The 24,441-nt window shown below is 29.3% G+C and overlaps 1 protein-coding gene across 1 annotated transcript in view; it reads left to right on the top strand.

The window, feature by feature from the left end:
* The window catches only part of LOC111633992 (F-box/LRR-repeat protein 20-like), a 90,247-nt gene that overhangs the window by 20,821 nt on the left and 44,985 nt on the right, over positions 1–24,441 (top strand). Inside the window, exons 3-9 of the mRNA XM_023378660.1 lie at positions 3,256–3,310; positions 8,862–8,936; positions 10,380–10,474; positions 12,080–12,148; positions 14,037–14,091; positions 18,456–18,562; positions 21,084–21,152. Coding sequence (XP_023234428.1) covers positions 3,256–3,310; positions 8,862–8,936; positions 10,380–10,474; positions 12,080–12,148; positions 14,037–14,091; positions 18,456–18,562; positions 21,084–21,152 — 525 coding nt within the window. The remainder of the gene's footprint in view (positions 1–3,255; positions 3,311–8,861; positions 8,937–10,379; positions 10,475–12,079; positions 12,149–14,036; positions 14,092–18,455; positions 18,563–21,083; positions 21,153–24,441) is intronic.

Here is a 24,441-nt window from a genome sequence, read left to right as displayed (position 1 = left end):
CAGGTAAAGTATCTAAGACTTTACAAATTAACAATAAATCTGGCAACTTTTCCATTTCTTCATCCTTTGTCAATTCTACATTCAAATCATTCCAAATGTTTTTTAGTTTTGATAAATGGCTGGCCATATCATCTCCAACTTGACGTTTATAACCAAAAAATCTCATACAAAGATCGTAAGCCTTGTCCTCACAGACGCCTTCAAATAATCTATGTAATTCTAACCAAACGTCTCGTGCTGTCGTAAAACGCATGACTTTCTTTAAGGTTTCTTCAGACAAATTGCAAGTTAGAACTAACAAGGCACTACTGTCGTAATTAGTAAAATTTAATAGTTCTTTCTCATACCTTGTTCTTTCTTCCTTTGAAGCGTCGGAATCTAATTCTTCCGGTTTCAAAATTTTTCCTTCAACAACATCCATTGCACCAGGAATACTCCTTAACACGATGCAAATTTTATATTTCCAAGTCGACCAGTTAGACTTGCCTTCTAAATATCCAATGTGAAGTCTAGAAAGTTCCATCGCACAGTTAAAGCGATCTGGGCCCATAACCTGTTGAAACTGGATGATTAAATCTGCAACAGACACTGTTATAACTAACAATAAACTTTAATTTACACAAAAGAAGGAACACTACAACTTCACACATTTGAAGAGAACGAAAAAGGCGGGAAAAAGACAAAGAAGTAGAGGGAGCTCACAGCAAAACGATCGGTGTTGCCACCTATAGACAGATCATGAAAATGTAGAAAATTTATTTTTCCAACATGATTGCATCCCCAGTTGGCACCGTAATAACTGTCGATGGTTATATATACTGGAAGAGGAGATTGGACTGAAGATCCAGGTAGCGTAACTGGCAATGCATCCACACAGTTAGCGGGAGTTGAGGGTTTGAGTCCCTCTTTGGGCCAATACTTTTCTTCCAGTTTAATCTAAAGTAATTAATTAAATATTATAATTATTTATTTTAATACTAGATAGCACCTAATGCCTCACTCTAGTGCCAAATTCATTTTTAATTTATAATCATTATATCCAAATTTAGCCCGATCATTTACGGCAGTTGTGGGTGTACATTTTAATTGTAAAGATTTTAAAGTTACTGGAATTTTAATTTTGATAAGAAAATTTTAAATTTCTTATCAAAACCTTAATATAAAAAAGAATTTAAATATTTAAATATTGTTTATTAAATACAGAGTGATTATAAAGTCTTAATTCAATTTTGTGAAAATGGTAACAAAATTATTTGTATGTAGGTCATGTAAAATTTGCTGATCCAAGAAGTATAGAATCACTGTTGTTTGCACATGTTTTAGTGGATTAATGAACACAGAAGTACAGACAAACTTCACCCAGAAATTCAGGAAGTTGCTCCTACCAAGACCAATAACAAACTGTTGGTTACCAGATTCATGTGAATGAGTAATGTACAGTACATAATGCACAGTCTTCTGAGAAACTCCCCATATCAGATGAAACAGTTAAATGTGTAGAAACTGCAGTAACAGTGTCTACATTATTAGAAGACTAAGCCAGGTAGGTGCTCATTGTGCACAATCAACAATGTGGAAAATCATTACAAACTCATAAAATGTGCATAGAAAATATATCCAGGTGTTACATAAACTGGAGGAAGAGAATGAAGTCTATTCCACCTACTAAGCAATATGTCATGATCTGTTGATTTGATGTATTTCCATGTATGTTAATCATCTTAAACATGTGCAAGCCACAGTGATTCTGTTCTTTGGACAGTATGCTTCACACAACTTGCAAATTAATGATTTTGTTACCATTTTCACAAAAAATGGATTGAGACTTTATAATTACCCAGTATTTAAAAATAATTAATTTAAATAATAACAAGCTATTATTTATTGTGACATCGTCACAATGCTGGGTTGAAAATTTTAATCATATTTTTAATTTATTCAATTTAAAATATATGCTCTCCACCTCAAATTAGTAGTATCTTGTCCTTGTACATAATACTTTTCCTTTTAGCAAAAGTCATGCTGGTCATCTATTAACTCTTTTAAGGGGAAGTTTTGAATTGAAATAATATGACTTCTAGTTTGCATCAGATGTTTGTGTATACAGTAGACCCCCCTATAACGCTTAGATACGTTCCACGCTAACCGAAAATTACGTTGTAGGAATGATTAAATACATGAGCCAATCGCAGCCCGATAGGTGGGAACTTTACGGACTAAGGCTGTTTGAAAGGTTTTCTTCTATAAAATTAACCGATTCTAGACTAATTCNCTTCAAATATACTTTGTCTGTCGAAATGTCTGTGCATCTGTCTTTCCTTAACTTGACTTTTGGAGACATAATTATTATAAATAATCTTTATGGCCGATAAATAAGAAATGTTTTTTCACATAAAATGTATAAAATTAGTGCTGTATTAAACTTACAATACCTAATTTACATACTGTACAGACGATAATAAACTCAACTTACTAGCCTAAAATATCAGTAGCGTGACGCCAGGCGGCGGAGAGCATATATATAATAATAATAAAGTTACAATAAATTAAGTTAATATATAATTATATATACAGTACATAATTTATATATAATTAATATATAATTATATGTACAGTACCTAATTTATATATAATTTATATATAATACTGTACAGACGATAGCAAACTCAATTTAGCTGCTCCGTAGCGTGGCGCAGGGTCGGAGGAAAGTAGTTCGGCTTCTCATCCACTATTGGTCCAGACTCTATCAATCTTGTCGCGAAACGACGTTATAGGAGGTACTTTATACGAAAGGTTCTACAATTTTTTCGCTACGTTATAGGAATTGTCGTTATAGGAACGTACGTTATAGGGGGGTCGACTGTAGTTAATTGGGGCTCCTGCCCCTAAGCTTTCCATATCTTGGTCTCAATGTTCATCTATCTAACATTGTTCTCGAGATTAAGGAAGGACAGACAGATGGATGACAGTGGGAATTTATAAGTCTACAATTTTTTCAAATTGCAGCCCAATAATCCATTTATTTTCTATGAAATTAAATTTATACATATTCTTTAATTATTGTCTTTGAAAATTTTGTATTATTGATAACTTTAGACTTATTCTTAATTATTAAATGACTTCAAAAGATCAGTATTGAAAAATTTCATACACTTTTGTTATTTCTAGTTTGTTTTTTATATTAAATATAATGAGGATAATTCATTATATTTTCTATAATGTAAATTACAAATTTAATTTTTAAAATTTTTTCAGGATATTTTCATATTTGGATGTTGTTTCTTTGTGTCGTTGTGCTCAAGTGTCTAAGGTTGGTTTATTTGCCTATTTATTTATTTACAAAGTTTTATTTGTTCTGATTATTAGTCATAAATTATGATAAAATTGTTTTAATAGAAACTTAAAAGCACCAACTAACACCTGTATTCCAATTAAAATGAACCAATTTATCATAAGAACAAATGTTTTCAACTCTCTTTTAACAGTCATCTTCAGGTTATGGAACATTACAGATATCAAAATTTAAATAAAATGAAACTTTTTGATAAGATTTCCATCGGATGGCAAAAATTTTTGTTTGTAAAAAAGACAGACCCTAGTCTACTTGATAAGTCTCATCAAGGGCTTTGTTTCACATTATCTTACACCAGTCAGTTCTATACAGAAAATAATCTGTTGTACAAGACTGTTACTTTACTTTTAACAAGATTCTCTATGGTACCTATGAAGAAATACCTCAGCTAGCTAACATTAATATTGCATTAAAGAGATGTCCAACAGTGTTTTCTTTGCTGAGGAAAGATAAAAAGACGTGATAAAAAGAATGATCTTTACTTCCTTGGCATTTACACAATTTCTATTTTTGATAACAGGATAAATGGCACTAAGAGTATATAGAAGCTTCCTGCAGACCATTGAATAATAGACTAAAGGAACATCACTACACCATTTGAAAGGATTTTGCACAATGGATCTTGTGGCCTTTGCTTATGCCAATGACATCTGAGTGGCCTTTGATAATGTGCATCTGTTAACATAGTACATCTGTTTCCTGCACAGATCAAATATCTTGACAACCTTGAAATTTACAAAGTGACTAAGAAAGGTTTTGCTGTTAATTTTAAGGACACATTTTTAGTATTGTTGCATGGAAGGCTATTTATGAACATTTATAATATTTATATTTTTAGTTATTTTAATTTTTCTTTCTACAATTTTTGTTTTTTATTTGTACTTATTCATTATATATGTACTGTACTTTAACTCCTGTTATATTGTTTTGTATTTTATTTTATTTTTCTTTAACATTCTTTTTATGCTTGCAACCACCATCACAAAATTAACAAGTTCTGTTTTATTTAAATTTTGTTTTTCGAATTTTGTTCTATGTAACATTCCATAACCTGAAGATGGCAGTTAAAGACAGTTGGAAACGTTTGTTCTTATAATAAATTGATTTATTTTAGCTGAATTACAGATGTTAGTTGGTACTTTTAATGTGTCTCATCCAATTTTGCAGTATCTTTTAATAGAAACTTAAATGATAATGTTGTGTATGTTCTTTAATTAATAAGTTATATGATATGAGAAATAAATATCATGCAGAAATAAACAAGCATTCTTCCTTCTGGAAAAGTCCATCAAATTAAAACAATCTGGGTTTTTTATTCTGCATTTGATCTTTTATAGAACATCTGAAGATGCTTGAAGTAATTAAAAGCAAAAGCAATTACTAATTTTTGAGTTTATGCATGTAACTTAAATAGTATAGTTGACAAATATGTAAATGTATTGCAGTCAATCTAATTTATTTTTATTTGTTAAAAAAATTCATTAAAATTTTAACTAACATAAATTTGAATGAATAAATTTTTGAATTAGAAAAAGCTTACTATGTGTACATTAAAGTCCTGATTATTCAAGGTATCTGTTGACTGAGATTACCTCAAATAATCAAACTCATAATATGGAAATGTTTAATAAACTAAATTTGGTTGCATTAGTGTGTATGATATACTTTGTTTTGATTAAACCTACTTATTGAACATAAGTTATACAATAAAACATTTATAATTTTAATTACAACTGTATTTATTAAAGTAAATGTAAACTTATGATTACAATTAAATTTTTAAAATTTTTTTTTAAACTTCACATTGTTGTGAGAAGTTGTTAGAGTAAATTCTTTTTAAAGCTTTAGAGTTCCTTTTGTATATTGCACATTGCCTGGCCAATATTTATGAAACAAACTGTACTTTATTACATTCTCTTCTCTTTATTAACAAAATATTCTTCCACAATTTTTGTTAGATAATTCAGAGCCTTGGTTAGATGGGTCTTGGTTAATTGAGATTCTATGGTATTTACAAGATGTTTGCTAAAATATTTAATTAATTGAAATGTTACTTTGAATTGTCTCTAATAATAAAAAATCAAAAATAAACTAATAAGTTAAGGAAACCAAAATGTTTATTAGAAAATAAATGTTTTGGACCAATTTAATCCATTATCAACTGGATTGTTAGATAACACATTTCTCCAATTTTTTCAGAATTATTGACCAAGTTTGCCTAAAGTCAATGTATATCAGATATATTACATAGTACTCAAATTTTAAGTTATTCATTCTTAAAGTACAGTTCTTATTTATTTTTTATTGATTTTAAATTTTATGAATATTTTAATTTTTATAATTTAAATTTCTAAATAACAATAATCAGGTCTGGTGATTGGGGTGGCCAGGGTAAATGCTTAACTTCAGTTTCATGCTTCTTGAACTAAGATCAAACAGCAATATGGATAGGAGCATTGTCATTCTGAAAGATTGCATTGTCATTTGGAAACAAAGTACAAAGTTTGGATCATGGGATAGAGTTGGTTACTCAGAATATGCAGATGCCTCTGGGCTGTTATTTTACCTTTGAGGATGACTATTGGACCCAACAAGTTGAATGGTATTGCACTCCAAATCATACAGGAATCTCAGCTATGCTTGACAGTTGGTTTCCAACTGTCCAGGAGATTACCAGATGCATCTTACAATCTTGACTGCAGTCAAATTGTAAGCTGCGTCTGGTTATCTCCAGATTGGAAGTTAGAAACACACTGAAAGTAGACTCGTCCGACCATATCACATGTTCCCATGTTTCCGGTGTCTGTGTTTTATACTCTTTGCCACTGCACATGTTGTTTGATGTTTCATGGTGTCAACAAAGATTTGGCTGTTGCAGCCATGCCATTGAAATTATCTTTATGCAGTGCTTATTAGATGGTTTGCACTGATACTGTTATCCTTGCATTTGCAGTCAATTTTGCAAATGGAACTGCTTAGATTTCTCGTTACAGTTTAATGAAGTTCTTTTCTGCCCTTCACATGCATTTTTAACTTTCAACTACAGTTGCTTGTTAGATGTTTTGCCTGTTTTTGCATACTAAGATGTGATCAAGGAAACAGTAGATTTTACTACACCCATCAACTCAGTAAGTCAGATCACAGAAGCTCCCTACTAGGTATGTACAGTACCAACCAGCACTCCCATTGTGGGCCTGGCTGAACCTACAGTGGACTTGGAAAAAGGTCTTCTTGATAGCCACAGTCTGGAGAGTTCAAAAAAATTATGGTGATCTACAGTCCAAGTTGTGATCAGTTATTTTCAAATTAGAAGTTATAAAATGCACATTCTGTCAGGCCAAATGCCAGTTTGCATTGACTGTTCCATGGTAATTCACATCTGAGAGTCAGTCATTTTAAAGTTTCCAGTAATAAGACTTTTTCTTTTTAATAAATCACAACACACCTCTGTTATTTTTCCAGAAATCAATTGAATAAAAGTACAAATGTTTTTGGTTACTTAGTGGCCTGCTTCAGGCTATTTAAGTCATTCAAAGGAGCATTTTGATTTTGTTTTACTGTATGCATTTCCAGCTTTTATGAGAAATACTTTACTTTTTTTTGAGTGTTTTGTTTGTTAATTTTTCTCAAGTGAAACATAATGTATATTAAAAAAAGGAAATAAGATTCGTTTGAGATATGGCAATAGAACACATGGGTGATCTGCCAAGGTGTATGTCTCTTGGGTTGACTTTTATCGACAACTGGCCTCTATTAGATAAATGAAGAAATCTAGAAATTTCACATGGTCAGTCCATTGGAGAGGCATGAACCTGCAATTAACTAATAGTGTTTAATGGTTCTCCTTGACAAACTGAAGATCAGAATTGTGTAGTGACAGACTGCGAATGCTGGAGAAATTGTCACTTGAAAATTGTATGTGCTATGAAAGGCATGCATGCTGAAGTTGTTTAGCATTTTGCAATATTGATTCTATATATAATAAAAATTTTTTGAGTTACTCTTTTACATTCTACATGCAGTTTTATATTTTTTTTGTTTATAGTTGAAAAATTATAGGACATGAAATACAATTTAGAATTATTTTGTTTATTGCTTATTGCATTAATGTATTTAAAGAGTAATATTTACATAAATAATAAACATCTTATAGCCCAATGAGTATATAATGAAATAACCAACAATCACCTGAAAGAACTGGCTAGAATTTGGCTAATTAAATGATTATTATAAAGCAATTTGACACTAGAGGGAGGTGTTAGGCACCATCTCTTGATTAAATTAATAATTATAACTTTAATAATTTATTAAATAAATGTAGAACCTTTGGAATAAAAGAATTGACCTGGGGCGAGGCTTGAACCCGCAATCTCCACTTGCTGTGCCTGTTGCACCACTCGGACCCCAAGCAAGTCGTTGTTTCCAGAGGTATATTAACTTTAGATATAACCTTACTTGGTTTAATTAGCCACATTCTAGCCTGATCTTTCAGGTGATCATTACTTATTTCAGTAATATTTACTTTATACATCTGTATTTCTGGTAAAAACTTCTATTGTAACTGTATTTATCCTTAGCAGAAAAATTAATCAAGAATTTTTTACAGAATCAAATTTTGTTTGTTTTTAGTTTGATATTTTCTTTGTGAAGTTTAATACATTGATACATATAGAAAAAAGTATTTCATTGAAATTTTTCACACACTCAATATAATTTAAAATTTAAGGTAGTCCAAATATTTATAATTCAAGTATTTTATATTCATCATTTAATAAAAATGTCTTAATACTTATACAGTCATAAACTAATAGTGTTTGAAATATTAAAGTAAATTTTATATAGAAAGTTTTCTTTATTCCAATACATAATGTGCATCATAACTGCTGGTCTCATATTGTAAGTTTCCAGCTGTGGCATTATAGAAATAATGATAGTGTGTTAAAGACTATCTATAAGAGTTAAAATCTTATTTTGTAATTTTTAAAATATTAAAATAAAAGTTAATTTAATTAATATTAAAATTTAAAAAATAATATGTTTTAAATTTGTCATGATTGAAATCCATACTATTTTTTTGTGCTTTAGAATGTTTTAAAAGAATGAACCAAATTAGAATGTAATGTTTTTCTTTATTTAAATTTTTACTATTATAACTCTAATTATATAATTATACTTCTAAAAATGAAGATATATACAAATAATACAAAATTTGAATTTAAAGTGATAGTTTTGAATTTGGTAAAAAAAATATTTATATGTAATCATAAATTTCATTTAGATATAGTAGAAAAATAATTTTTCTTTGTATAAATGAATTATGCAAATATATTTGAATAGTATAAACGAAGAAAGTTTTTTGCTTACTTTTATGAAAATAGTAATCTCTTAGTAATCATTTATATTCTAAATAAATTTTTAGAAATGTTTGAATTTGTTTTAGGTCTGTAATTTATATTGTCAATAAATTGTAAAAAAATTGATGATAATAATTTTCAATTTTTATATTTAGGCTTGGAATGTGTTAGCACTTGATGGTAGCAACTGGCAAAAGATTGATCTTTTCAATTTCCAACGAGATATTGAGGTAAACAAAGTTTTAATCTTAAGTCGAAATATCATATCTGAATTATTGTAATTTTTTTAGCATTATAAGTATTAATTTATACATTAGGTCTTTTGAGAAATAAGAATGCGCAAAATGAAATAAATTTGAAATTATTTTTGATTAAAAAAATAAAGTTTATGATTAATGTTTTTATATATTGTTAGTGTTTTGAGATTTTAGAATTTAATTTAACATAAATCTTAATCAAAATTGACTTTATTGTTTGTAAAGCAATAAATTATTAAAGCAACAAATTATTGCAATAAATTATTAAAGCAATAATTATTGCAATAATTTATTGCATTATTTATGCAATAAATTATTATTAAAAATTTTTGGAGTTTAGCAATATTTTAGTATCAGAATGCACATACACAAAAATGCATAGAAGAACATAAATGTGTGCATGGGTGCATTTACAAAAAAGCTACCTGTTCATTAATAACAGATTGTTGCTTATGAAAATGAAATCCACTTATTACTTTGATTATTAATGAAATTATTTTAAAATTTAGGTATTAAAATTATTTAATCACTAGTCCCAGAAAGAGAATATGGATAATTTTTCAAACTAAATACTGTAAATTAATAAATAATAACATCTCAAAGCCCAAGTAGTATACAATAAATATCACCAAACGATTGCCTAAATATTGGGCTATAATAAGGCTAATTAAATGATTGGTATAAAGTAATTTGACACTAGAGGTAGATGTTAGGTGCCATCTCTTAAGTAAATTAATAATTATAATTAAATAAATAAATTATTAAATAAATTTAGAACCTTCTGGAATAAAAGAACTGGCTCATGGGTGAAGGAGTCATCCCCAGTCAGTGCTGTATTTAACCAAGTAAGGTTATATCTAATGTAATATACTTCTGGAAGCGATGACTCACTCGGGGTCCGGATGGCATAACTGGCAAGTGCACCGCACGGCAAGCGGAGGTTGCGGGTTTGAGCCCCGTCCCAGGCCAGTTCTTTTATTCCAGAAGGTTTAAAAGGTCCAGAAGGTATAAATTTATTTAATAATTTATTTATTTAATTATGATTATTAATTTACTTAAGAGATGGCGCCTAACGTCTACCTCTAGTATCAAATTACTTTATACCAATCATTTAATTAGCCTTATTATAGCCCGATATTTAGGCAATCGTTTGGTGATTTATTGTAAATTAATAAATTATTACTAAAAAAGAAACCTTTGTATTTACTTTACAGAATATTGGCTAATTAATTATATTGTAAATGACTATGTTTTATTTTATTATATTAAACAATAAAATATTTTTGTCATTTTTCCATTTATTGTAAAAATTATTTGTTGATTACAGTTATATTGAGATAATGTTTATTTTAATTTTGTGAATAAAATATATTTGAAAGTTTTCTTTTTGAATTTATTTGATTGACCATAATTTAGGGTCCTGTAGTAGAAAATATTTCTTTACGCTGTGGAGGATTTTTAAAAAAATTAAGTCTTCGTGGATGTAAAAGTGTAGGTGATGGAGCATTAAAGTAAGTGATTAATAAGATAATCAATTACATATAATCTTATTAAAAAATTATTTTAAATTCTTGGAAAGGACTATAAATATGAATCTTATTTCTTTGTACTCCAGAATGTTTAAAATATTTGTTCATATTTTAAAAATGAGTTCAAATATAATATAAATATAATATTTAAGTGATAGCTTCTATTAACTGTATGATTAACTGTATGGAAAGGTTGATTGGATACATATCAAATTCATATGGATATTTTTGATTTATGTATCCAGGTATGATGTGGGATTTAAAAAAACTGAACTGCACTTGCTGTTTAGCAAAAGCAGAAAGTACAGTTTTTTTTGCCGTCAAGGCATAAAGACTGTACTTTGCACTCAAATGTCTAAGACAGCAATCCTTGATGGATTGCTTGAGACTGCCTTAGATATTTGAGTGTCAGTCCGTCATATGATGATGAATTTTTTAAAACCAGATTGCTTGCTACAAGCAATTTTGTAATATTGTGTTAGTGTTATGCAGTAATTTGAGAAGGAACTTGAAAATTGAGCAAAAAGCAAACATTAAATTTTGTGGTAAAATTTGGAAAATTGTCAAAGATCCTTAAAATGCTTTGGGAGACCTATGGGAATTAGCCACAGGTGTTAGCACAATCTTTGAGACTCAAGAAGGCAAGTTGGTAGTGCAACAAAGAACATGTTAAGCATATTTTTTTTATTGTAAGGAGATTGTATATCAGGAATTTGTTCTTCCTGACAGACAGTGAATTCAGACTTTGACATTTTGAGGTGATAGTATGAGGTTATCAGTGCAAAAGATCAAAACTTTTCTGCAACCGAACCTTCATCACAACAATGCACAAACAGCCTTAAAATGTAAATGTTTTTGGCAAACAAGACTCTTCTCCCCTTTTAGTTAATTTGGAATTTGATACTAATGTTGCTTTTTTACTGCTAAATAATTACCATCAACAGTAAAGTTTTATCAAAAATAAAAGATTTCAGTTTGTTTGAAAAACCATCTTCAGGATATAGAACTGCTTTAAATAGAACATGGAAGCATTAACCTTTGAAATAAATACAAGCATTAGGCATGAGACACAGGTCCAACTGAGATTCAAAATAGTTTACAATATCTTGTAATGCTACTAACTATGACTGATACCCTTTTTTAGCTTCTTAGCACATACAACTGAATACAGTCTAAATGTGCTATCAGCTCATTTCATTTATAGTTTGAATTATAATTAATTTTATTTAATGCAGCAAAACCATCTTTCATTCCAAATTTTCCTTTCAATAACTGCTTGATTCTAACATTTTTAAAACAGTCTTGATAGCATGCTTTCATCTTCCTCTTATCAGAATTCAGCAGAGAACCTCTTGGTGAAAAAGTTTTCCATTTAGAAGCCATAAACTCTGCTTACCTGGAAAACAAATGTACACACAGAAATTCATCACATCCAGCACAGATAATTTCTCCATGTATAGAATTATGGGATCAAAAATATGTAAATGAAACATTTAAATAACATTTTTTATGTGCTTAATTATTGAATCATAATTTGTGAAGTTTATTATTCTTTAGTACATATTGATAAAAATAATTATTTTTCAGAACATTTGCTCAATATTGTAATCATATTGAAGAATTAAATTTAAATGAATGCAAGCAGCTAACTGACAGGTAAGATGAAAGAATTTTCAAATTATTAATAGTATTTTTAAAAATTTTACTGTTATTTAATATATAAGGGTACAATAAATATTTAATTACTGTTTAGTTAAATATTATTTTAGTTGTTGTTAGTATAATTAGTTGTCTCATAATTTTGCCTGTGTGTATGTGTGTACACTTTTAATTAAATTAATCATTTGATTTTTGTGGAGGTAGTCAGAAAATATGTTTCTCATACTCATATTTTTGAGTCAATGCACTTTTAGGGCACAACATATTGTATACTGATGATCATCCTTCTTGATATGGATTTTTGCTGTAAGGATGCAAGTTGCACATGAGCAACAGTAATCAGAAGTTATCATGAATGTGCATTGTGCACCCACCCAATATGATAAGGAATAAGACTGAACAGATGTGTGTTTTGACATGAAGGATGAAGTATGGGCTGTTGTCAGCTATGAATGGGCACATAGAATATATGGCATTGAGATTCATAAGTGGCTGGTGGAGGTTATGGAATAGATTTAATGTCAAAGCAAATGGTATGGTAATTATGCAGATAATTCTGTGATGGCTGTGAGACTGTTGGAGACAAATAGTGATCTGAACAGCTGTCAACATCCACTGGAGAGGATAACATTGTAACAATGGACACCATGATTTGTGCCAACGGAAGGTGATTAGAAAGATGTTGATGCAGAATTGAGTGTTGGCCATGCCTGAGCAAATCACCTGATCCATGATATGCTATATTACTGCAAAGTTTTGGCACAATAGATGCTTCAGCAACTCAGCACTGATTACAAGTGTGCTAGAATGAGCAACTGCTTGCATCTTGTGGTACAAGTGAGAAGGCAACCAGGTTTGCTTCCAGATTGTGTTGGGAGGAAAGCTGCATCCATCATTTTATCTTGGTGTTGAAATTTGCCTCCCTGGAGTGAAACTGTTTAGGTTCCTAGTCAAAACAAAGCAAGGTAGCTAAAGTGCTGTTGCTGGATTCCCTGAAAGATAGAACTATGAATATTAGCAGATATTATGATACACTGACAAGACTGAAAGCCGCTATTCAAAAAACAAGGCCATACCTTCTCAGTTCAGAGTTTATTTTTAATGACAGTGTGAGACTCACAGCAGCTGCAATAGCATTCTATGTTGCTAAATTTGATTGGGAATGTCTTGATCAACCCATTACAGTCTGAACGTAGTGCCCAGCAACTTACACTTTTTTCCAGCTTTGAAGAAGGCACTAAGTGTGTAACACATCATTTGATCTGCAGAATTAAACCTAATAAATGGTGTTATGTAAATGAAAGATGGGTTCATTTGATTGTCAGGCCTGGACTTCAGACATAGAGAAGCAAAAAAAATATCTATGTAGCAAACACACTCATTTGCAAATGATAAATAGACAAACAAATCACAATTTATCAAAACTCAAAAATATTTAATAAATACTTANGGAATTGTCGTTATAGGAACGTACGTTATAGGGGGGTCGACTGTAGTTAATTGGGGCTCCTGCCCCTAAGCTTTCCATATCTTGGTCTCAATGTTCATCTATCTAACATTGTTCTCGAGATTAAGGAAGGACAGACAGATGGATGACAGTGGGAATTTATAAGTCTACAATTTTTTCAAATTGCAGCCCAATAATCCATTTATTTTCTATGAAATTAAATTTATACATATTCTTTAATTATTGTCTTTGAAAATTTTGTATTATTGATAACTTTAGACTTATTCTTAATTATTAAATGACTTCAAAAGATCAGTATTGAAAAATTTCATACACTTTTGTTATTTCTAGTTTGTTTTTTATATTAAATATAATGAGGATAATTCATTATATTTTCTATAATGTAAATTACAAATTTAATTTTTAAAATTTTTTCAGGATATTTTCATATTTGGATGTTGTTTCTTTGTGTCGTTGTGCTCAAGTGTCTAAGGTTGGTTTATTTGCCTATTTATTTATTTACAAAGTTTTATTTGTTCTGATTATTAGTCATAAATTATGATAAAATTGTTTTAATAGAAACTTAAAAGCACCAACTAACACCTGTATTCCAATTAAAATGAACCAATTTATCATAAGAACAAATGTTTTCAACTCTCTTTTAACAGTCATCTTCAGGTTATGGAACATTACAGATATCAAAATTTAAATAAAATGAAACTTTTTGATAAGATTTCCATCGGATGGCAAAAATTTTTGTTTGTAAAAAAGACAGACCCTAGACTACTTGATAAGTCTCATCAAGGGCTTTGTTTCACATTATCTTACACCAGTCAGTTCTATACAGAAAATAATCTGTTGTACAAGACTGTTACTTTACTTTTAACAAGATTCTCTATGGTACCTATGAAGAAATACCTCAGCTAGCTAACATTAATATTGCATTAAAGAGATGTCCAACAGTGTTTTCTTTGCTGAGGAAAGATAAAAAGACGTGATAAAAAGAATGATCTTTACTTCCTTGGCATTTACACAATTCCTATTTTTGATAACAGGATAAATGGCACTAAGAGTATATAGAAGCTTCCTGCAGACCATTGAATAATAGACTAAAGGAACATCACTACACCATTTGAAAGGATTTTGCACAATGGATCTTGTGGCCTTTGCTTATGCCAATGACATCTGAGTGGCCTTTGATAATGTGCATCTGTTAACATAGTACATCTGTTTCCTGCACAGATCAAATATCTTGACAACCTTGAAATTTACAAAGTGACTAAGAAAGGTTTTGCTGTTAATTTTAAGGACACATTTTTAGTATTGTTGCATGGAAGGCTATTTATGAACATTTATAATATTTATATTTTTAGTTATTTTAATTTTTCTTTCTACAATTTTTGTTTTTTATTTGTACTTATTCATTATATATGTACTGTACTTTAACTCCTGTTATATTGTTTTGTATTTTATTTTATTTTTCTTTAACATTCTTTTTATGCTTGCAACCACCATCACAAAATTAGCAAGTTCTGTTTTATTTAAATTTTGTTTTTCGAATTTTGTTCTATGTAACATTCCATAACCTGAAGATGGCAGTTAAAGACAGTTGGAAACGTTTGTTCTTATAATAAATTGATTTATTTTAGCTGAATTACAGATGTTAGTTGGTACTTTTAATGTGTCTCATCCAATTTTGCAGTATCTTTTAATAGAAACTTAAATGATAATGTTGTGTATGTTCTTTAATTAATAAGTTATATGATATGAGAAATAAATATCATGCAGAAATAAACAAGCATTCTTCCTTCTGGAAAAGTCCATCAAATTAAAACAATCTGGGTTTTTTATTCTGCATTTGATCTTTTATAGAACATCTGAAGATGCTTGAAGTAATTAAAAGCAAAAGCAATTACTAATTTTTGAGTTTATGCATGTAACTTAAATAGTATAGTTGACAAATATGTAAATGTATTGCAGTCAATCTAATTTATTTTTATTTGTTAAAAAAATTCATTAAAATTTTAACTAACATAAATTTGAATGAATAAATTTTTGAATTAGAAAAAGCTTACTATGTGTACATTAAAGTCCTGATTATTCAAGGTATCTGTTGACTGAGATTACCTCAAATAATCAAACTCATAATATGGAAATGTTTAATAAACTAAATTTGGTTGCATTAGTGTGTATGATATACTTTGTTTTGATTAAACCTACTTATTGAACATAAGTTATACAATAAAACATTTATAATTTTAATTACAACTGTATTTATTAAAGTAAATGTAAACTTATGATTACAATTAAATTTTTTAAATTTTTTTTTAAACTTCACATTGTTGTGAGAAGTTGTTAGAGTAAATTCTTTTTAAAGCTTTAGAGTTCCTTTTGTATATTGCACATTGCCTGGCCAATATTTATGAAACAAACTGTACTTTATTACATTCTCTTCTCTTTATTAACAAAATATTCTTCCACAATTTTTGTTAGATAATTCAGAGCCTTGGTTAGATGGGTCTTGGTTAATTGAGATTCTATGGTATTTACAAGATGTTTGCTAAAATATTTAATTAATTGAAATGTTACTTTGAATTGTCTCTAATAATAAAAAATCAAAAATAAACTAATAAGTTAAGGAAACCAAAATGTTTATTAGAAAATAAATGTTTTTGGACCAATTTAATCCATTATCAACTGGATTGTTAGATAACACATTTCTCCAATTTTTTCAGAATTATTGACCAAGTTTGCCTAAAGTCAATGTATATCAGATATATTACATAGTACTCAAATTTTAAGTTATTTATTCTTAAAGTACAGTTCTTATTTATTTTTTATTTATTTTAAATTTTATGAATATTTTAATTTTTATAATTTAAATTTCTAAATAACAATAATCAGGTCTGGTGATTGGGGTGGCCAGGGTAAATGCTTAACTTCAGTTTCATGCTTCTTGAACTAAGATCAAACAGCAATGTGGATAGGAGCATTGTCATTCTGAAAGATTGCATTGTCATTTGGAAACAAAGTACAAAGTTTGGATCATGGGATAGAGTTGGTTACTCAGAATATGCAGATGCCTCTGGGCTGTTATTTTACCTTTGAGGATGACTATTGGACCCAACAAGTTGAATGGTATTGCACTCCAAATCATACAGGAATCTCAGCTATGCTTGACAGTTGGTTTCCAACTGTCCAGGAGATTACCAGATGCATCTTACAATCTTGACTGCAGTCAAATTGTAAGCTGCGTCTGGTTATCTCCAGATTGGAAGTTAGAAACACACTGAAAGTAGACTCGTCCGACCATATCACATGTTCCCATGTTTCCGGTGTCTGTGTTTTATACTCTTTGCCACTGCACATGTTGTTTGATGTTTCATGGTGTCAACAAAGATTTGGCTGTTGCAGCCATGCCATTGAAATTATCTTTATGCAGTGCTTATTAGATGGTTTGCACTGATACTGTTATCCTTGCATTTGCAGTCAATTTTGCAAATGGAACTGCTTAGATTTCTCGTTACAGTTTAATGAAGTTCTTTTCTGCCCTTCACATGCATTTTTAACTTTCAACTACAGTTGCTTGTTAGATGTTTTGCCTGTTTTTGCATACTAAGATGTGATCAAGGAAACAGTAGATTTTACTACACCCATCAACTCAGTAAGTCAGATCACAGAAGCTCCCTACTAGGTATGTACAGTACCAACCAGCACTCCCATTGTGGGCCTGGCTGAACCTACAGTGGACTTGGAAAAAGGTCTTCTTGATAGCCACAGTCTGGAGAGTTCAAAAAAATTATGGTGATCTACAGTCCAAGTTGTGATCAGTTATTTTCAAATTAGAAGTTATAAAATGCACATTCTGTCAGGCCAAATGCCAGTTTGCATTGACTGTTCCATGGTAATTCACATCTGAGAGTCAGTCATTTTAAAGTTTCCAGTAATAAGACTTTTTCTTTTTAATAAATCACAACACACCTCTGTTATTTTTCCAGAAATCAATTGAATAAAAGTACAAATGTTTTTGGTTACTTAGTGGCCTGCTTCAGGCTATTTAAGTCATTCAAAGGAGCATTTTGATTTTGTTTTACTGTATGCATTTCCAGCTTTTATGAGAAATACTTTACTTTTTTTTGAGTGTTTTGTTTGTTAATTTTTCTCAAGTGAAACATAATGTATATTAAAAAAAGGAAATAAGATTCGTTTGAGATATGGCAATAGAACACATGGGTGATCTGCCAAGGTGTATGTCTCTTGGGTTGACTTTTATCGACAACTGGCCTCTATTAGATAAATGAAGAAATCTAGAAATTTCACATGGTCAGTCCATTGGAGAGGCATGAACCTGCAATTAACTAATAGTGTTTAATGGTTCTCCTTGACAAACTGAAGATCAGAATTGTGTAGTGACAGACTGCGAATGCTGGAGAAATTGTCACTTGAAAATTGTATGTGCTATGAAAGGCATGCATGCTGAAGTTGTTTAGCATTTTGCAATATTGATTCTATATATAATAAAAATTTTTTGAGTTACTCTTTTACATTCTACATGCAGTTTTATATTTTTTTTGTTTATAGTTGAAAAATTATAGGACATGAAATACAATTTAGAATTATTTTGTTTATTGCTTATTGCATTAATGTATTTAAAGAGTAATATTTACATAAATAATAAACATCTTATAGCCCAATGAGTATATAATGAAATAACCAACAATCACCTGAAAGAACTGGCTAGAATTTGGCTAATTAAATGATTATTATAAAGCAATTTGACACTAGAGGGAGGTGTTAGGCACCATCTCTTGATTAAATTAATAATTATAACTTTAATAATTTATTAAATAAATGTAGAACCTTTGGAATAAAAGAATTGACCTGGGGCGAGGCTTGAACCCGCAATCTCCACTTGCTGTGCCTGTTGCACCACTCGGACCCCAAGCAAGTCGTTGTTTCCAGAGGTATATTAACTTTAGATATAACCTTACTTGGTTTAATTAGCCACATTCTAGCCTGATCTTTCAGGTGATCATTACTTATTTCAGTAATATTTACTTTATACATCTGTATTTCTGGTAAAAACTTCTATTGTAACTGTATTTATCCTTAGCAGAAAAATTAATCAAGAATTTTTTACAGAATCAAATTTTGTTTGTTTTTAGTTTGATATTTTCTTTGTGAAGTTTAATACATTGATACATATAGAAAAAAGTATTTCATTGAAATTTTTCACACACTCAATATAATTTAAAATTTAAGGTAGTCCAAATATTTATAATTCAAGTATTTTATATTCATCATTTAATAAAAATGTCTTAATACTTATACAGTCATAAACTAATAGTGTTTGAAATATTAAAGTAAATTTTATATAGAAAGTTTTCTTTATTCCAATACATAATGTGCATCATAACTGCTGGTCTCATATTGTAAGTTTCCAGCTGTGGCATTATAGAAATAATGATAGTGTGTTAAAGACTATCTATAAGAGTTAAAATCTTATTTTGTAATTTTTAAAATATTAAAATAAAAGTTAATTTAATTAATATTAAAATTTAAAAAATAATATGTTTTAAATTTGTCATGATTGAAATCCATACTATTTTTTTGTGCTTTAGAATGTTTTAAAAGAATGAACCAAATTAGAATGTAATGTTTTTCTTTATTTAAATTTTTACTATTATAACTCTAATTATATAATTATACTTCTAAAAATGAAGATATATACAAATAATACAAAATTTGAATTTAAAGTGATAGTTTTGAATTTGGTAAAAAAAATATTTATATGTAATCATAAATTTCATTTAGATATAGTAGAAAAATAATTTTTCTTTGTATAAATGAATTATGCAAATATATTTGAATAGTATAAACGAAGAAAGTTTTTTGCTTACTTTTATGAAAATAGTAATCTCTTAGTAATCATTTATATTCTAAATAAATTTTTAGAAATGTTTGAATTTGTTTTAGGTCTGTAATTTATATTGTCAATAAATTGTAAAAAAATTGATGATAATAATTTTCAATTTTTATATTTAGGCTTGGAATGTGTTAGCACTTGATGGTAGCAACTGGCAAAAGATTGATCTTTTCAATTTCCAACGAGATATTGAGGTAAACAAAGTTTTAATCTTAAGTCGAAATATCATATCTGAATTATTGTAATTTTTTTAGCATTATAAGTATTAATTTATACATTAGGTCTTTTGAGAAATAAGAATGCGCAAAATGAAATAAATTTGAAATTATTTTTGATTAAAAAAATAAAGTTTATGATTAATGTTTTTATATATTGTTAGTGTTTTGAGATTTTAGAATTTAATTTAACATAAATCTTAATCAAAATTGACTTTATTGTTTGTAAAGCAATAAATTATTAAAGCAACAAATTATTGCAATAAATTATTAAAGCAATAATTATTGCAATAATTTATTGCATTATTCATGCAATAAATTATTATTAAAAATTTTTGGAGTTTAGCAATATTTTAGTATCAGAATGCACATACACAAAAATGCATAGAAGAACATAAATGTGTGCATGGGTGCATTTACAAAAAAGCTACCTGTTCATTAATAACAGATTGTTGCTTATGAAAATGAAATCCACTTATTACTTTGATTATTAATGAAATTATTTTAAAATTTAGGTATTAAAATTATTTAATCACTAGTCCCAGAAAGAGAATATGGATAATTTTTCAAACTAAATACTGTAAATTAATAAATAATAACATCTCAAAGCCCAAGTAGTATACAATAAATATCACCAAACGATTGCCTAAATATTGGGCTATAATAAGGCTAATTAAATGATTGGTATAAAGTAATTTGACACTAGAGGTAGATGTTAGGTGCCATCTCTTAAGTAAATTAATAATTATAATTAAATAAATAAATTATTAAATAAATTTAGAACCTTCTGGAATAAAAGAACTGGCTCATGGGTGAAGGAGTCATCCCCAGTCAGTGCTGTATTTAACNTAGTTTACAATATCTTGTAATGCTACTAACTATGACTGATACCCTTTTTTAGCTTCTTAGCACATACAACTGAATACAGTCTAAATGTGCTATCAGCTCATTTCATTTATAGTTTGAATTATAATTAATTTTATTTAATGCAGCAAAACCATCTTTCATTCCAAATTTTCCTTTCAATAACTGCTTGATTCTAACATTTTTAAAACAGTCTTGATAGCATGCTTTCATCTTCCTCTTATCAGAATTCAGCAGAGAACCTCTTGGTGAAAAAGTTTTCCATTTAGAAGCCATAAACTCTGCTTACCTGGAAAACAAATGTACACACAGAAATTCATCACATCCAGCACAGATAATTTCTCCATGTATAGAATTATGGGATCAAAAATATGTAAATGAAACATTTAAATAACATTTTTTATGTGCTTAATTATTGAATCATAATTTGTGAAGTTTATTATTCTTTAGTACATATTGATAAAAATAATTATTTTTCAGAACATTTGCTCAATATTGTAATCATATTGAAGAATTAAATTTAAATGAATGCAAGCAGCTAACTGACAGGTAAGATGAAAGAATTTTCAAATTATTAATAGTATTTTTAAAAATTTTACTGTTATTTAATATATAAGGGTACAATAAATATTTAATTACTGTTTAGTTAAATATTATTTTAGTTGTTGTTAGTATAATTAGTTGTCTCATAATTTTGCCTGTGTGTATGTGTGTACACTTTTAATTAAATTAATCATTTGATTTTTGTGGAGGTAGTCAGAAAATATGTTTCTCATACTCATATTTTTGAGTCAATGCACTTTTAGGGCACAACATATTGTATACTGATGATCATCCTTCTTGATATGGATTTTTGCTGTAAGGATGCAAGTTGCACATGAGCAACAGTAATCAGAAGTTATCATGAATGTGCATTGTGCACCCACCCAATATGATAAGGAATAAGACTGAACAGATGTGTGTTTTGACATGAAGGATGAAGTATGGGCTGTTGTCAGCTATGAATGGGCACATAGAATATATGGCATTGAGATTCATAAGTGGCTGGTGGAGGTTATGGAATAGATTTAATGTCAAAGCAAATGGTATGGTAATTATGCAGATAATTCTGTGATGGCTGTGAGACTGTTGGAGACAAATAGTGATCTGAACAGCTGTCAACATCCACTGGAGAGGATAACATTGTAACAATGGACACCATGATTTGTGCCAACGGAAGGTGATTAGAAAGATGTTGATGCAGAATTGAGTGTTGGCCATGCCTGAGCAAATCACCTGATCCATGATATGCTATATTACTGCAAAGTTTTGGCACAATAGATGCTTCAGCAACTCAGCACTGATTACAAGTGTGCTAGAATGAGCAACTGCTTGCATCTTGTGGTACAAGTGAGAAGGCAACCAGGTTTGCTTCCAGATTGTGTTGGGAGGAAAGCTGCATCCATCATTTTATCTTGGTGTTGAAATTTGCCTCCCTGGAGTGAAACTGTTTAGGTTCCTAGTCAAAACAAAGCAAGGTAGCTAAAGTGCTGTTGCTGGATTCCCTGAAAGATAGAACTATGAATATTAGCAGATATTATGATACACTGACAAGACTGAAAGCCGCTATTCAAAAAACAAGGCCATACCTTCTCAGTTCAGAGTTTATTTTTAATGACAGTGTGAGACTCACAGCAGCTGCAATAGCATTCTATGTTGCTAAATTTGATTGGGAATGTCTTGATCAACCCATTACAGTCTGAACGTAGTGCCCAGCAACTTACACTTTTTTCCAGCTTTGAAGAAGGCACTAAGTGTGTAACACATCATTTGATCTGCAGAATTAAACCTAATAAATGGTGTTATGTAAATGAAAGATGGGTTCATTTGATTGTCAGGCCTGGACTTCAGACATAGAGAAGCAAAAAAAATATCTATGTAGCAAACACACTCATTTGCAAATGATAAATAGACAAACAAATCACAATTTATCAAAACTCAAAAATATTTAATAAATACTTATTATGAAAATAATTATGTACCTGTACAAATGTAGACCCAAAACATGAGACTAAGTAAGTTGTAATAATTTGCACAAATCAAAAAGTCATTAAAAAGAAAACCTCAGAACTATAACTAGTTCAATTCAAAGAACAAAAATCCAAAAAAGATAGTATTTATAAAACTTTCCTGACAGTTGAACTTAAGTCTAACTTAAAATTAAATTGCTACAAAAACGACAAAATCAAAGCACTTAAAAACTCTTAGAATTTAATTAAACAGTCTGTCATGCCAGGAATGTTAAAAGAATCCAATCTTTTTACCTTTTTCTTCTTACATAAATGTAAAATATACGAAAAAATTATATTTTTCTTTCTTTTCTGACTTTTTGGATATTATATAACTTCAAATCTTAAAACATTAAACCAATAATGACTAAAATTTTTTTAAAGTTAAAAGGTATAAAAAGAAAACAATTTGCAAAGAAAAAACTTTTATTTACATTACTAACAAGCTCCCCAAATGCATTTTGCCAAAGGCCTCTTCAGTGCGGCTAACAGTGTACTGTTAACTGTGTACTGTTAGCCCCACTGAAGCAATGGTAAGCAGGATTTGTAGGTTTGAGTCCACTTGGGCCAGTTCTTTTTTCTAGACTATTCTAAATTATTATAATTATTAAAATTAATAAGAGATGCACCTAAAGCTTATCTTTAGTAACAAATTACTTAAAAATTTAATTATTAATAGTAGCCAAAAAATAGCTCAATACATTACAGCAATCGTTTGGTATTGACTAATAACATAAGGTTTTGAGAGATTTATATAGATAACTTTGGAATGATATTTACTTAAGAAACACAAGATTACTAATAAAGTTTAAAGAGTCTCTATTTATTATGATTGTATTTATGTTAATGTATAAGTTGTCCTGACATATAAGCTAATATTAAGATTTTCAGTGCAAAATTTTGATTTTAATGTACACCTGTTATATAAGTCAGCGTCCAGACTAGAACTGAAATGTAGATAGGTATACAGTAATCTTTTGACGAAAGCATGTAAGGCTATACTAGATAATGTTCTTACCAAGTTCTTACCAAGGAAATTTGGATAAAGTCTGTTGGAGTTATACAATAAGTGTGTACAGTGATTTGTTAGGATGAATTATTTACCATTCTTGCATAGGTTTTGTATTTTATATCTGGCATGTAAGTTGACTGTAGTTTCAAGAGATTTTTTTCCCCCATGCTTAGAAAGTTCACTTATATGCCAACGTAATAGCAAATGATTTTTGGAGCAATCTACAAAACATCTTGTAATATTCACAAACTGGTGCTATTGTGTACATATATTATAAACTGTTTATTCTTTTTAACATTTTTAGCTGTTTGTGGCATCTTTAAGATCATATAAAACTGAATAAGTGGAATATCAATTTCCAATATTCCAATTATTCAGTTTTAGAACATTTTTTTGCTTCAAATATTTGTTTAATTAATTAATTTAAATTTGTAAATTCAAACATGTGCACATACATAAATACATGTTTGAATAAACATCAGGTTTTACCTAATACAGATTTAGGTTTATATAGTTTAGGACAGGGGCGTAGTCAGGTGTGTGACTAATAAATCTACAAAGTTCAGCAAATTTCTATAAATTAATTACTTTTGTTTTGTTCGAAAATTTGAAATTTTATTATAATTTTTTTACAAATGTTTTTACAAGTTTTTATTTTGCCTTTCTAATTTGGCGCCCTCATGATTCATGCACCTGGAGCAGTTTGCTCGCTCCAATTGAGCTAAGTCTGGTGAATAGGCGGGGTGTGGAAGCACACTAATTTGAGTTTTGGCGAGAA

Source organism: Centruroides sculpturatus, unplaced genomic scaffold (genome assembly GCF_000671375.1).
Source record: "Centruroides sculpturatus isolate CEXI.00-Female unplaced genomic scaffold, Cexi_2.0 scaffold679, whole genome shotgun sequence".
In the NCBI taxonomy this organism is placed as follows: Eukaryota; Metazoa; Arthropoda; class Arachnida; order Scorpiones; family Buthidae; genus Centruroides; species Centruroides sculpturatus.
The sequence above is the reverse complement of the archived record's forward strand: the minus strand, read 5'-3'. Positions and strand labels throughout refer to the sequence as shown.